Below are 15,473 nucleotides of genomic sequence, written 5' to 3' on the forward strand. Positions count from 1 at the left end.
AGGGATGTGGGAGGGGGCATTCATAAACTTTTCCTTTGTATATAGTTATGTGATTTCTTTCCCAGTTTGTCTAGCGCATGCTGGCTCAGGAATTCTGGGAGCAAGCCATGAAGGGGTCACCATTCTCCACCTAGTAATTCTTGCCGATTCTCCCTACATCATTTAACTTTTCCCAAACATCCGCTCCAGTTGAACTCTTGCCTGTATCGGTAATCGCCCAGATGGGAACGTAAATCTTGAGACTGCAAATGGCCTATGGACTCTTATTTTTCCCAGACCCTTGAGTTAACCATTAAAAATCATTAAAAATCAGCACACTTGTCTGCCATGTGAAAACACAAAAAAAGGTGTCTTTGGGGGAAGAAATGGCAAACTGAAAATGGCTCTGGTAAAGTGAAGCTGATGACTATGGCAGAATTAAGAGCTGGCAAGTAGAGTGGCTCTTCATAATTCCTCTCCAGACAAGGTGGGAGATTTGAGATCACCAGCAAGTGGTCCATACAATTGCTCCTAATAAAGAGACTACAAGACAGTGCTCTCTGCTAGGTCTAATGCTCGGGGAGAGAAGGGAATGTCCATCCTGCTCAAACCACAGTCGGCATCTTTAAGGACCACTGGGTTTGCATACTTTTCTAGTCATGGAAATTACTTCTTAATTTGAAAACTTTGAATTGACAGGTTTTACAGCATCAGGTGAGACTCCTTCAATCCTTAGCAAAAGAAGTTTAAATAGAAGGATTTTTTTCTGGAATAAACAGCAAAAGGGTTGATTTAAATTTTGATTTTAGAAAGTTACAAAGTTTCTCAGGGTCCCAAAAAAAATGAAGTAAGATTTTGGAATTATAATTTCCGTAGGAAAATATTTTTATTTTGAATTATTTAAAAACATGAAAGGGTGGGCTTTTCAGGCTAGACAGTAGAGGGATCTATAGGTAGTCCTCAATTTACAACCACAATTAGGATTGAGATTTTGGTCACTAAGTGATGCAATTATAAAGCGAGACATCATGATTGCATTACTTAGCAACAGCCATCCCAGTAATCCCCATTGTTGTTGTTAAGGTGATTTTACTGCTTATTAGCCAAGGATCGATTACAATCCAAGCGATGGTGGCGCAGTGGTTAGAGTACAGTATTGCAGAATATCTCTGCCCACTGCCAGGAGTTCAGTCCTGATAGGCTCAAGGTTGTCTCAGCCTTTCAACCTTCCGAGGTCGGTAAAATGAAGACCCAGATCATTGGGAGCAATCTGCTATGTAAATCTCTTAGAGAGGGCTGTAAAGCACTATGGACCAGTATGTAATAAGTACTATTTTTTATTGCAAATATAACATTGCTTGAGCTTCCTCTTTATTAAAGGGATGCATTCTGAAAGCATGTATCCTGTTCAATGCAATGTTCAAAAACCTTTGCTGCAGGCCATTTGTTCCAAGTTGTGATTTCTAATGTGAAAGAAAAGGACAATAAATAAATATTAAAATGTACAAATTATATTTCATTGAATTCAATTTTAGTTTGAGTGTTTGGAGTGTGGCTCCTGGCCTGCCATCTAAATATCAGACGTGGCTCTTCTATATATACTGCTCAAAAGAAATAAAGGGAACACTTAAACAACACAATATACTGTATTTAATAGTAGGATGTCTTATTTTCTGTTCACTTTATTTTTTTGAGCAGTATATTTAAACACTCCTCTCATAAACAACTTAAGCTGATATAAACTGAAAGTTCATAACCTCTGATTTACAAATAAGGAGGTGTTTTATTGGTACATGAGGCATCTGTGCAAGATTAGAAGATTATAAAGACTGAATTTAAACAAGCCATTGATCTGGAAACAGCAGTGACAGGCTCTGTGACAAACTGAATGAAAACCAAAATCCTCTTGGCTGTCATGGATGAATAGCTTCACTGTGAGAACTAGGTGACTGCAGTGCAAAACAAGTGGCCCCGCAACCAAGCAGGGCAAATGCTGTGAAGAGCAACAACACTATATAAAACGTTCTTTGTGAGGTCCCTTTAAAATTAACTGCAATTCCATCGCAGCCTGGTTCTCAGTGGATTGCTTTTTATTTTCTCCAAGGTTATGTTTATCATCTGCTTATCTTGTACAGAGGTATTCATCAGACCAGTCAAAGCAATGCTGTATTCCATCTCGGCAAAGGCTTCTAGGAATGCAAGTACAATAATCGTAGAAGACCACCACGGTACAACTCCAAGACTGAGATCCACAAGGAGGACAGTTGGCTTCTACAAGATTAAAAAGAAAGAAGCCACACATGAACACCATTCGTAAGATGTTTCTTCCTGAAAATCGTACAGTGATTAATGGGTAACCCTACCTAAGTGTCCCCCACCCAGAATTGTGAAACATTGGCTGTGAGCAATGCTGACTTAGACTTATGAGAACTCTAGCCCTAATTCATCTGAAAGGCTCAAGATTAGAGAAATCATATGCCAAAGAATATTCTGAGTCTTTTAAATATATTTATGTCAATTCATTCATTTACAAGGCTATTTCAGGAAAAAATCTTGCTGGTCAGTAAATAATATAGCAACACAGCACTTTACATTCCATTGCGCTTCCTAGTCAAACATGCTCTGCCAGTTTTATATTACTCCCTGAATATATTGGGCCTGTATGGTGTGGCAGAGCATGTACAGAAAAGAAAGCAAGGCATAGACCATAATGGAAGAGGTATTTTTAAAAACCCTTAGTGGGGGCTGATCAATTTATAATTATATCCATCCATAAACTCTAGCTTTATAGTCAAGGCTATGGTCTTCCCAGTTGCAATGTATGGCTGTGAAAGTTGGACCATAAGAAAGGCTGAGCGCCAAAGAATTGAGGCCTTTGAACTTTGGTGCTGGAGAAGACTCCTGCGAGTCCCTTGGACTGCAAGGCGATCAAACTGATCAGTCCTAGAGGAGATCAACCCTGACTGCTCTTTAGAAGGCCAGATCCTGAAGTTGAAACTCAAATACTTTGGCCACCTAATGAGAAGGAAGGACTCACTGGAGAAGAGCCTAATGCTGGGAAAGGTTGAGGGCAAGAGAAGAAGGGGACGACAGAGAATGAGGTGGCTGGATGGAGTCACTGAAGCAGTAGGCGTGAGCTTAAATGGACTCCAGAAGATGGTAGAGGACAGGGAGGCCTGGAGGAACGTTGTCCATGGGGTCATGATGGGTCAGACACAACTTCGCAGCTAACAACAACAAATAAACTCTAGCTTATGGTCTTGAAACAGAGATGAGTACTGTACCCCTAGAGTTGGCAATGACTAGCAAAGTAAAATTCACAGGGACTCCTTTTTTTTCTTTATGGAACTACCTAACCTTTTTTCATCCATTGGCCAGAAAGTCAAAGGACCTGCATAAGGAAGAACATCAGCAAAGCAGGAACAAACCAGTCAGAACTGCATAGTTCTATGTTGTATTACACTTCATTCCTTTGCTCCGGGTTTGAATAACCAGTCTTCGGTTTTCCCTCTGTGGTATATGTGCGCGTGTGAATGTGAGGTCAACTAATGTAAAACACTTTGGGAGACAACAAAAGCCTTAAATATTCATTTATATTTAAAAAGGACTCACGTGACCCTATTTCATCAGAACAATCTCCACAATCATTAAATCCATTACACCTTTTGTCTGCGTAGATCCAAAGCCTGCGATTCTTGCAATAAAATATCAAGTGTCCAGGGAGACTTTCTGGCAAATCATCTACCAAAACAAACAAACAAATGTAAGCTTACAATGGTATATAAAAAAAAGTTTCTTAAAATGTGACCTGTGAAGAAAAAATATTATCCTAATAAATAAACCCCAACCTGTCAAGTATAAAAACTTGAATACTGAAGGAAATATAAGGTATATCCTGGCAATGTCAGTGGAACACGGATTTTGCTTAGAAATACAAGCTTTTGGGTGTTGCACTATTTATTTCAGAATCGATTTGATGGTTGTTGTTTTTTTTAAAAAATGCTCTCCCTGGAAGATCACATAGGAGCTGTGACCAAGGGGGCCTTCTCTCGGGTTCGACTAGTTCGCCAACTACGGCCTTATCTGGACCTGGATGCCTTACGTACAGTCACCCATGCCCTTGTGACCTCTCGCCTAGACTACTGTAACGCTCTCTACATGGGGCTGCCCTTGAGATCCACTCGGAAGCTTCAACTGGTGCAAAGTGCAGCGGCACGGACACTCCTGGGAGCCTCCCGATACTCCCATATCACACCTCTCCTCCGTGCGCTGCACTGGCTTCCGGTTGCCCTCCGTGTGAAATTCAAGGTGCTAACAATGACATACAAAGCCCTACATGGCATGGGTCCGGACTACCTACGGGAGCACCTTCTGCCAATGTCAGCACCCCACCGTCCTGTGCGCTCCCACAGAGAGGGCCTCCTCAGGGTGCCACCGCTCAAGGAGTGTCGGCTGGTGGCCCCCAGGGGGAGGGCATTCTCAGTGGGTGCGCCAGCCCTCTGGAACAGCTTACCAACCGAAATCCGGATGGCCCCCGACCTCCGCACCTTCCGGCGCGATTTAAAAACCTTCCTGTTCCAGCAATCCGGCCTGGCATGATAGCTTTAATTGGGGGTCCCAGTTTGTTTTACTATTGTTTTTATTGTTCAATCTGTATCTCTTCCTTCCTCTGTACACCGCCCCGAGTCCCTCGGGAGAAGGGCGGTCTATAAAAACAAACAAATAAATAAATAAATAAATAAATTATTTCAGTTGCTGTTTTTAGTTTAAACCTTTTGGATGCCAAAGTTTAAATATTTTTATATACCGATTGTAATTTTAAAGTGTACCTAGAAAAAATCCAGTTTTGCTTAGTTAAAGTGTACCACTGAAATTCTGAACTCCTGAAAGGAGTTGAGTTGATCTCCATTATTGATCTCCATTACTGGAGGTTTTTAACAAGAGATTGGATAGCCATTTGTCCAGAATGGTACAGGAGGTCTCCCGCTTGAGAAGAGGATGAGTCAGGAAAGTCCTTTCCAACTACGTTATTCTGTATTCTGTATATTGAGTACCAAGAAGCCCTGTATTTGTATACCAATAAAAGTATTTTTGCCACAACCTGAGTTTGTTAACTAGTTCTTTTTTTCCCCCACCCATGAGCATGGCCTTTTAGGGAATAGTGTACAAAAGCAGGGATTCCTGGTAAAATGAGTTTACAGGCCAAAATAAGATGCATTGATCAAACTTGCAGTTTGTGCTAAACTATGGTTTATTCAACAATCCATAATTGTCTGCGTACATACAATCTAGTAAGCCAAAACAAAACAAATCACACTAGAAAAGAACCTATGTTCAACTCTAAAGACAGCTTACTGTCAGAAGAATATTCTAGTCCAAATCTGAGCTGGGATTGCAAAAGAATGCCCCTGGGCTTGGTTGCTTGAAGAGGAAGAAATTTACTCGACAACATAGAAGCAGCGCTTGAGATAGCTACAATTTGGGGTACAGAGGCCAGAAATATTTATAGGAGAAATGGTCCTTTGCGAGGTATGTGTGAATGTGCCCTTGTAATGTTTAATTTGATAGATGTGCAGGACTGGTGGAAAACTTATCTTACTTTGCTTAGTGTGTGCGTAGATCTTTTTCCTTTGGTGTGTATCTACGTGCTGACTTTGGATGCCATTTCTGTGTACCCAAGGAAACTCTGTATTGGGAAAAGTTTTTCCTTGTCTGCTATTATTTGCCAGGTTAATTACTTTAGCCTGGGCATTAATCATATCAGTGAAAGAAGTGGATTAGCAATCTTTGCAACACTGTATTGACTTTGTTTGCAACACAGTATTCCAGTTTCAGTTACTTGCAGGTCATGTTAATGATCAAAAGGAGGGTTAGAGACCGTATAGGAATAAATCTAATTTTGAATTAATTTTTTTCCACATTACAAATCGTAATTGCTCAGACATGTTAAGACAAAGGTTGACTTCCCACAACCCCCTGATAATTACTACGGTAATACTAATTCCAGTTCAGTCTAGCCTAAGATGTCAAGTCAGTATGCCTTAGGCTTAGTGCAATGTATGAATCTAGCTTCTGAAAAAAGTGGAAATAAAGAAAGTGTCAGATGGGACAGTGATCAAGACCTATTGTTACATTTCAGTTAGAATCAACTTCTCAGATCAAATCTCTTAATTGTAATCTTAAGACAAAATGTATTAATTTTTCAAAAAGGGACAACCGGAGCTTGCAGTGGTGGAGCTAAAGAAATGCAGAATTTTTGAATCTTGTCTTTGACGATAGCTTAATAGTAATTTAAAACACAATATTTTAGGAAATTCAGATATGATGTAAGCCATCCAAAGTCAATGAAGATTTCCTTCTAGCTTCTCATTTTTTTCTCTTCTTTGTTGTATTTTCCTGAGCTATGCTACAGATTTTTTAAAAAGTCCCAATGGGGTCATCTTCAAATAATTACATAGTAAAACTTGGTTGACCATATGGATTGGGGATAAGATGGGGGGGGAAATGAACTGGGGCAGAGGATGAATGCAAAAAATATTTGACACCAAAGCAAAAACATCCATATTTGTTAGCAGAACAATGCAACTGTACGAAAAATATTTGCTGAAATGAGAAATATGCACAGATACAGTAGAAGAAATCAAGGAGGTCTAGGATCATTTTATTCTTAGTTCATTTCTGGTAGTTATGATAGTATTTCTGTTTCAAAAACTACAGCAACATGTTAGTATTGATAGTTGTTAACTTACAAGCACAACTGAGGCCACAATTTCTGTTGTTAAGCAAGAGAGTTGTTAATTGAGTTTTGTCCTATTTTATGACTTTATTTGCCACAGTAATTAAATGAATCACTGCAGTTGTTAAGTTAGTAACATGGTTGTTAAGTGAATCTGGCTTCCCCATTGACTTTGTCAGAAGTTTGCAAAAGGTGATTACATGATCCTGGGACACTGCAGCTGGCATAAATACATGCCAGTTGCCAAGCGTCCGAATTTTGATCATATGACCTTAGGGATGCTACAATGGTGGTAAATGTGAAAAATGGTCATAAGTCACATTTTTTCAGTGCTGTTGTAAGTTCAAATGGTCACTAAATGAATGTTTGTAAGCTGAGGACTACCTGTACTATACACGTTCTGCTTTTCAGGAACACTGTGCTTATCCTGATATTATGGGCTGTCTCTTCAGCTTAGGAAATGTTTATATTAGAATAAAGGGATTTTATTTAGAAAAATAAATTTAGATTCAGTTGAAAACCACAAACATTCAAATTCAAATGTTATTGGGGAGAAATTACTCAAGGTATTGTGCAACTTAATGTGCAGGCTGTGCAAGTGTCTTTAAAACATTATAGGAATGAATATGCATATGAGCGAACATATTTGCCTATTAATTTCTATATTGCTTTAAGAACACTTGTACAGCAGTTTTGGACCTTGAGATCTTGTAGCCCTATAGTAACCCAGTTGTTTGATTTAAGGTGTAGCATAAATAACTAAATGTTCCCTTCTAAATAGAAATAATAACATGATACATTAAAACTGCAGAATATATAATCACATGTTCTTTACAAGGAGCCTAAGATATCCTAGAGCCTTGGTGGAGCAGTGGGCTAATGCCTCCTTAAGTAACACCAGCTGCCTGCAATTAGTGCAGGTTCGCATCCCACCAGGCTCAAGGTTGACTCAGCCTTCCATCCTTCCGAGGTAGGTAAAATGAGGACCCAGATTGTTGGGGGCAATTAAGCTGACTTTGTAATAATGCCGCTTGGAGTGTGTGTGAAAGCCCTAATAAGCAGGCATATACATAGAATGAAGGCTACTGCTAAGCTTGTAAGCCGCCCTGAGTCTTCGGAGAAGGGCGGGATATAAATGGAATTAAAATTAAAAAAAATAAAAATAAAAATATGAAGAGGACAAGAGGAAGGACTTAAGTCTCTTACTGCATAATGCTTCTTGCTCATCTTCCCCATTGGCACAATTTTTTCTTGTGTCACATACTTCACTGGCTGGAATGCAGGTCTCTCTGTTATCACATAAAAAGCCTGTCTGCTTACTGGCAGTCACACATAAACGGTTAACTGAAAAATAAAATCAAGAGCAAACAAATTGTAAATACTGACACTCGATAATCAGAACTAACAGTACTATAGCATATGCCTCTGTGAAATTTGATCCAGTTCAGATTATGGTTTTAGATCTACACATACAATTAATCTTCAGACATACTCTAATTCCTTCCTTCCATTTTTCTGTTAAAGGTGAATTCAACATAATTTCTACAAAACTGTGACAGAACAAGTAGACACTAAGACTCTGGGGAGTATACAAAGTTAAAACCAGAAAGAACAGTACTGTATAACAGTCAAAAAATTAAAAGCGGTAAAACCATTAAAAACCATAAAACATAATTTGCAGGAGAGCATAGCCAGTTTCCCTAACACTATACTTACTTTACAGATTCCATATCCATATTACTGGATTGCCAGATCAGGTGGATAAGCCTCCATCTGCAGCCCCTTCTGGCCAATAATTGGAATTATGTGAACTTTGGAAATCAAATACCAAAACATTTATGTCTTTATCATGTCACATATGTCATGTCACATATATTGTGTGTCAAATATTAACTGCACTGTATGCAAGTATTCTTTGACTTATGACCAGTGGCTTAGGGACCATTCAAACTTATGATGGATCTCCCCAGTTCTTATAACCCAGCTCCAAAGTTCCAATGGCTGACCCGCTCTGCAGTCATATGACTGCATGTTAGGCCTACATTTACAGTCTTTTGCAGCATCCTGTGGCCGTGTGACCAGGTTTCATAATGTTTTTGCCAATAACCAGCATTTACTTCTGGTTTTCAGGAAATCTTGCCATAGTAAACAATTGGTTTGCTTAATGACTTATTCACTTAATGACTGCTGCAAAAGTTGTCAAATCAGGTTGGTCACATGGGTGACCTGTTTTAAGACCATTATGACTGTAATGGACAAGTTCCATTATTGTTGCTAGTCAAGGACTAGCTATAAAAATTCAGTTATATAATGTTGTAACAGGTATCACGTTAATTATATCATGGTAAAAGCATGAGAACTAAAGGAGAATTGGGTTTACTTGAAAAAGGTTAAGATACATATGCATGATTTCATATGCATCCTACAAAGCATTGAGCACTCAAGTGTTTTGACAGCTGCCAGATTAATTTTATTAGATTATGTAACTTTTAGTGGCAGTCAAATTCATCTTCAAAAGGTATGGAACTTAATGTGAATTGCAGACTGACAGGGTATATCGTAGTGGAGTTATTAACACTCATTTAGCTAAATGCTGGCCAATTATCAACTACTATGTGTCATGGTTCCGACAGATGAATCGCTTCAAAAAAACTTTGAGGCATTGTTTTTCTTAAAGAATCTTTTATTTGAGAAACAAAATATTGACACTACATAGTTGAAGCCAAAAACTGAATTCCCCTCCCCTGGCACAAAGTAGCAAAGCACAATTCCCTCCTCCAATTAACAGTTATAAATCACATTCCCCAATTAACTTGAAGCGCGGGCTGTCTCCCCAGCTCTCCAGTCTGCCAAATCTCTATCAACTCTGGACCTAATAACCTTGGGTTCCCACGGCTGAGTTATTATTGTTATGACTAGCTGGATTCTCATCCACATTCTCCCTCCCAGCATCAACGAACTCTAAAAGTGATAGAGAAAATAATGGCTACATTTCCATCTGTTGTCAAAGCAAGAACATCCAATGTTAGCAGCGTTGACACTGTGTTTTCCCCAAAATAAGACCGGGTCTTATTTTTTTTTGCCTCCAAAAGAGGCACCAGGTCGTATTTTGGTGGATGTCTTATTCACCTCTGGATCCAACAGCCCCGCCCAGCCGGTCCATTTCTTTTGTGGCAGAAGGAGCAGCTTCATTTTGCAGTTGCATTCCAGCCTGCATTTTGCAATCAAGCCTTCCTAGAAGGCCTATGAGCCAAGTACCAAGCTATGGATTCAATGTGAAGAGCTCTTGCAGAACCAAAGGCCTGTGACTGAGAAATGTAGGCCTGGCTGCAGAAGACACCGCAGAAAAAGTGGGCCAGCGAGGAGAGGCTTAGCTGCAATGTAAGTGGGTGTGGGGTGCATGGGACAGATCCACACCCCTGCCCTAGCTTGATTTTTAAGTGTGTGCCTCCCCTAAATCTAGGGCTTATTTTGGGGGTAAGGCTTACATTAGACCCACCCCAAAAAAATCAAGCTAGGGCTTATTTTTGGGGTAGGCCTTACTTTTGGGAAAACATGATATATTGTGGATGTTACAGTATCTGATTCAAGAAAGCAGTTTGTATAATTATATAGCTGACATACAATTAAAAGGTTTGTCCTATCTCTCATCTAAGAAGTTCCTTTTATACTCTACTGGAGCGTGTATAAGCATAGAAGTGTTATGTAAGGTGGCTCTGCCACCTACACCCTGGTCTTCCCAGTCTGAGCACGGAAATCTGAAGGCTGCAATTACATCCAACTGAATAACCTTATAATCTCATTTTAGACCTTCCAACTTAAATGAGTAAATGAAAGATGGAGTGGGACAAGGATAATATATGAGGCTGCACTATGTTCTCTGTTTATGATAGTGACATGCTGTCCTGCATAATGTAAATATGGTATTCTATAAAATTTGTTATTTTTAAGAAATAGACGCATTTTTATCAAGAGGGAAATAATTCTTTAGATGTGTCAATTAGCTTCCCTAGATTTATTGAACCTAGTTTAGTCTAAATCCACCATAAGAATGTTGCCGTGCTCAGTTGGACAGAGAAAGAGGTGATCAAGTGATTCATTTATGGGTTGTATGTTGATTTACCTCAATACAGATGATAGTAGCTGGCTGACCTAGTTTTGCCCAGAAACTAAACAGGATCAGAAATCCTGGGAGTTTTATGGACTCGTGGATCAGAAGTCCACGAGTCATAAAAGAGCCATGGTTGCCTACCCCTGTGCTAGGTCATAAGGCTAGAATAATCATTTCTAGCACCTAGCTGCAACCATGGCAACGCTGTTTCAAAATCAAGAGTATCTGAATCAATCCATAGACAGCTGTTTATGGAAGATACTTATAATAGTAAATTTAAAAAAAAACACCACCCCAAAGTAAATATTACAAGCAATAGATATTTTCCTTACAGCGAAACTTTACAAAGAACAGGGAAAGCATAGGAGTCCCTCTGAAGTGGTTATCAATGACATATTTAAACCCTATGCTTTAAAAATGCCCATTGCTGGTTATATTGATAAACAAGCAAGATCTCCTTTTTTCTAACTCTTGATATTTCAGACAACCCTCTTGCCATCCGACATCCTGAAAGAGCCATGACTATTCTTCCTGTGGTGTTGATGTCTATGTCAGACTAAAACTGAAATCTGGAAATAACTGACCTGGGGTAGGAGGAGGAATGCCGACAGTCACAGCCAATGTGATGATGGCAATGATTATACCAAGTATAATAAGACTAATGGCAGATACACAGATGCATCGTCGAGTGCAAAGGGTCCAAGAAAAACACTTTCTACAGCAGTCTGGTTGGTCATGAGTGGTACCTGCTATTGAAAGAAAACTATTGCAGAATTCACGCGCATATTGGCTTCTGCCAGCTCCCATCAATTAATTTCTTTCTAAAAGACCTACACAGGACCATCAGAGTGGCATGAGGAGAATACATGGATTCTAAGCATCATTGCAATTTACTCCATTTAGTGAGCAGCACTTGCCTGACTGTGGCAGATCACAAAAATGTAAGCAACTTGTACCTGATTGGAATCTGCAAGGGAGGTTACTAGGAGTGCCAGGGCTGTGTCTTGATGTAAAAGTAAAAGAAAGAACTTCCTGAAGATGTTAAGTGTCAGGGCACTTCTGCATCATTGTCAGGAAAGCAACAGAGAAGTGACCCATCATCTGATCCTGATATACAGGAGACTTTACTTTTTCCTTAATATAAAATATTTATATGCTTAAAAGTCTTTGCTCTTGTCATGGACCATAGGATCTATTCACATTAAAAAATGAAGCCTGTATAGCTGCATGAATTTTGTAATATTTTCATTTCTCCAAATCTCTTTAAAACAAAATCTAATGCAGTGTTTCTCAGTTTCAGGAACTTTAAGATGTGTGGACTTCATGCTGGCTGGGAAATTTGAGGAATTGAAGTCCACACATCTTAAAAGTTGCTGAAATTGAAACACTCATCTAATGGGACTTCCTGTTGCCCTAATGCCATGGAACACAAAGACTATTTTGTCCAGCAGGAACTCCAAATTGGTCTTCATCAAATTATATGGTAACATTTAAAAAACAAATACATTTGTCTTTTACATAATTTATTTTAGAAATTTAGGGTCCTTATTTAGTCGTTCGGAAGATATTTCTTTTGAAACTTCCTGTTTGTAATGTTCACAATTAACCAGTGGAACAACCTGCCTCCAGAAGTGGTGAATGCTCCAACACTGGAAGTTTTTAAGAGACTGGACAGCCATTTGCTTGAAATGGTATAGGGTTTCCTGCCTGAGCAGGGGGTTGGACTAGATGACCTCCAAGGTCCCTTCCAACTTATATTATTATTATTATTATTATTATTATTATTATTATTATTATTATTATTATTATTATTATTATTATCATTATCATCATTATCATTATTATTGCTAGATGGACAAGCTGAAGACTAAATTTGAATCTTCTGCAAGTAAGGCGTGTATTCCAAGCTATGCCTCTTGTTCAGTGAACCCTACAAGAAAGCTGAGGAAACAAACAGGATTCTAAGCCCAAGAGAAGTATATTTATCACATTTTGGGTTTTACTTTTCCAATCTTTAAATAACTTAACAGAGAACAAATTTCTCAATATTTCTATTATTCTGTACCGATGAGTGATATCAGATCCTTCCATTGATGCTATTTCAGAGGAAAATCATGTCATTTTTTCCCCATTTCCTTCTCAAGTGCATATGTTTCTATTTCTTTCAATTAGCGTAGATATGGACGCTAATTGTACGCTAATACGTACAATCCTTTTACAAAGACAGGGAAGACCTGCTTCTTTCTGTTTGAGGGATCAGTGTATAGAGACCAACACTGAGGAATTATAGTATATTTCTGCCCCAATCGCCTCTTTTTCTTTTTATTAGCTTTTAATTATATTTGCCCCTTTTGTATTTGTTGGTTATGATTTTTTCCCCTTTTGTATGCCTTGTGTGAGCTGAGTGGCCATAGAAATGCTTTAGAAAAACTAAGTAAAATAACAGCTGTTATTCTTTTATGATGCTATGAATCTATCCTGAAATTCTACAAAGTCTTTTACTCAGTTGTACAATGCTAGTATATCCTTGTACAATTTCATGTCTTCTAGTTGTTTTGGACCATCACTCACAGAATCCCCAGCTAGTAGGACTGGGAATATATGCACAGGAAGAAGTAAAAGAAGATGAATAATAATGATTTTAAAAATACTACCCGGTTTTCCATCCATCCATCCATCCACTATTCTAGATTAGAATATTGGAAAATGCAGCAATGGTTATACTTAAAATATGCAAATGTTATTAAATTTATTAATTTAATATTTAATACGGATTTAGGTAATGCTATCTCTCTCTGTTCCAAGTTTCATAATATACATTTCCTACTTGTAACCTACGTAAAGTCATTTTTGAATGGGTAGCATTTTCTATTTCTAACATAATTATACACCGTTAACAATTTTCTAATTCAAAACCATAAAAATTTCATATGGCAATATTAACTAGATGTGTATTGGTGTGCTGTGTATTTTCTACTCTCTCCCAAAAAACCATTTCAACATATGTATTAAGCATCTAGTATTTTGTCACTAAGTATTCAGAACTTTTTACCTGTCTTATCAGTGAGATGGGATTTGGCTGAACCCAGTGAATCCGTATCAACATTCTATAATTAATAAAAATAAAATAAATATTGAGCCAAGAACTTTAAAGCAAGTAACTACTTTAGTAGCTACGTCAGTTAAAGCAGTAGATTTGGACCAGGAGGCCAAGTTCAGGAGGTCTGGGGATGCACACCCATGAAGCACATTGCAACGCATTGGGATCATTTCACAGGGCATTATTGCTGGGATAAAACTGGAGAAAATCTCTATGTAACCTTGAGGGATACAAGAAAAATAACTGAAATAAATTAAAAAAAGACTACATCATATACCATTACACATATTTGTAGAACTATGTAAACATCAAAATATTCAATTATATTTAATTCAATTTCCTGTTACTAAAGTAACTGCACATGCTATTCAAGCATTTGTAATTTGTTTATAGAAAACAAAAATTATTATTTTAATCCAATAAGGGAAATTATAATTATCCTAAAGGGATGGCTGATTACCTGAGGGTAAGTTCTATTCATTTTCCCTTCTTGAAGCCCAGCAGGATTATACTGACAAGAAAGTTGTTCTGGTCATTCAATCATCAGTATTAAAATGGTGTTGCTACTCAAGACAGAAAGAGGAGCTAGCTTTTATTAAGTGGTGTGTTGATTACATACCTGGGGTTGGGTTACCTGGTTACTAAGAGAAACAGAAGAACAAAAGAGAATGACTCTTTTCTTCTTTTACATAGGACTTCATCCCCATCATATTGAAGAAAACGGAAGCAAGCATAAAGGAAAAAAAAAATCCCCTTTGATTTATATTGTCAGATTTGTTCTCAGAGCAGAACCTTAAGTTTTGGATAATAATATTGAAGTAGGCTTTGCTTACTGAAGAAAGAAAAGCTGAATATTATAAAAACTGAACTACTGGCTCTCTTAATGAGTTTATCATAGAATGACGAATATGGTTTTGTTCATGTTTCTCATACCGAACAAAGAATCCATAGCAATATATTGAAGAGCTTCCAACAGAGAATGCACAACTTTCTCTCAACCTACAAAGGTATATTTCAATTTATTTAATGTTAACCTGGGTTTAGCCTTAGATCTGTGCTTAATTTGAGACAGAAACATCATAGAATTGGAATTCAAAAATAATGTAAAGCAATTCTAGTTGTAGTTAGTACAATTTAATGTCTGCAAGTAAAAATCAAAACAATTGATATAGAACTTATTATGTATCCCAAGAGTTAGTGCTTAGAAGAGTTATATTTGTCTTTTAAAAATAGTCCAGAGACAATATTCAGTCTTTTGTAGTTGTTCAGGGGTTTTCCCAAAATACTCTATTAACGTGGAACAAATATTTTAGAGCCTTCTTTTTAACAGTAAACAAATTTCCACTTTACCATGCATTAATGTTTCAAATACAATTTTAAAAGCAATAGCTTTCAATTGCATTTCTAGAATGTTAAATTTGGATAGGGAAGAACTTTCGAGAGAGCTATACGAAAATCATGGTCTACTTATGGGTCCGTTAAGTTCATGGTAAATAATGCATAGATGAAGCCAAATAGTACAAGATTTCTAGTCATATTCTTCTTAG

The 15,473-nt window shown here is 37.9% G+C and overlaps 1 protein-coding gene across 2 annotated transcripts; it reads right to left on the minus strand.

Moving 5' to 3' along the window:
- Window positions 1-924: 924 nt before the first annotated feature.
- On the minus strand, window positions 925-15,436 carry LDLRAD1 (low density lipoprotein receptor class A domain containing 1). Of its 2 annotated transcripts, none has more exons than XM_083358475.1 (6): window positions 14,387-15,436; window positions 13,879-13,933; window positions 11,411-11,572; window positions 7,922-8,059; window positions 3,592-3,720; window positions 925-2,250 (listed from the first exon to the last, which is right to left on the minus strand). In XM_083358475.1, the coding sequence occupies exons 1-6, from the start codon at window positions 14,405-14,407 to the stop codon at window positions 2,102-2,104; spliced, it is 654 nt and encodes a 217-aa protein (XP_083214601.1). In that variant the 5' UTR covers window positions 14,408-15,436; the 3' UTR covers window positions 925-2,101. The 2 variants fall into 2 exon arrangements, with proteins under 2 accessions (XP_083214601.1, XP_083214600.1); XM_083358474.1 differs by having other exon boundaries at window positions 11,411-11,575.
- Between the last annotated feature and the right edge of the window lie 37 nt (window positions 15,437-15,473).

The sequence above is a fragment of the Vipera ursinii genome, assembly GCF_947247035.1.
Source record: "Vipera ursinii genome assembly, chromosome: 3".
Taxonomy (NCBI): Eukaryota; Metazoa; Chordata; class Lepidosauria; order Squamata; family Viperidae; genus Vipera; species Vipera ursinii.

What these genes read in the sequence shown, in the direction of transcription:
- LDLRAD1 (XM_083358474.1), bottom strand. Translation starts at nt 14,407, where the DNA reads ATGAATAGAACTTACCCTCAG. An exon ending in CATTCCTCCTCCTACCCCAG is followed by an intron (nt 8,060 to 11,410) that starts GTCAGTTATTTC and finishes TTTATTTTTCAG; the next exon opens with TTAACCGTTTATGTGTGACT. An exon ending in TGAGCAAGAAGCATTATGCA is followed by an intron (nt 3,721 to 7,921) that starts GTAAGAGACTTA and finishes TTGTTTTGGTAG; the next exon opens with ATGATTTGCCAGAAAGTCTC.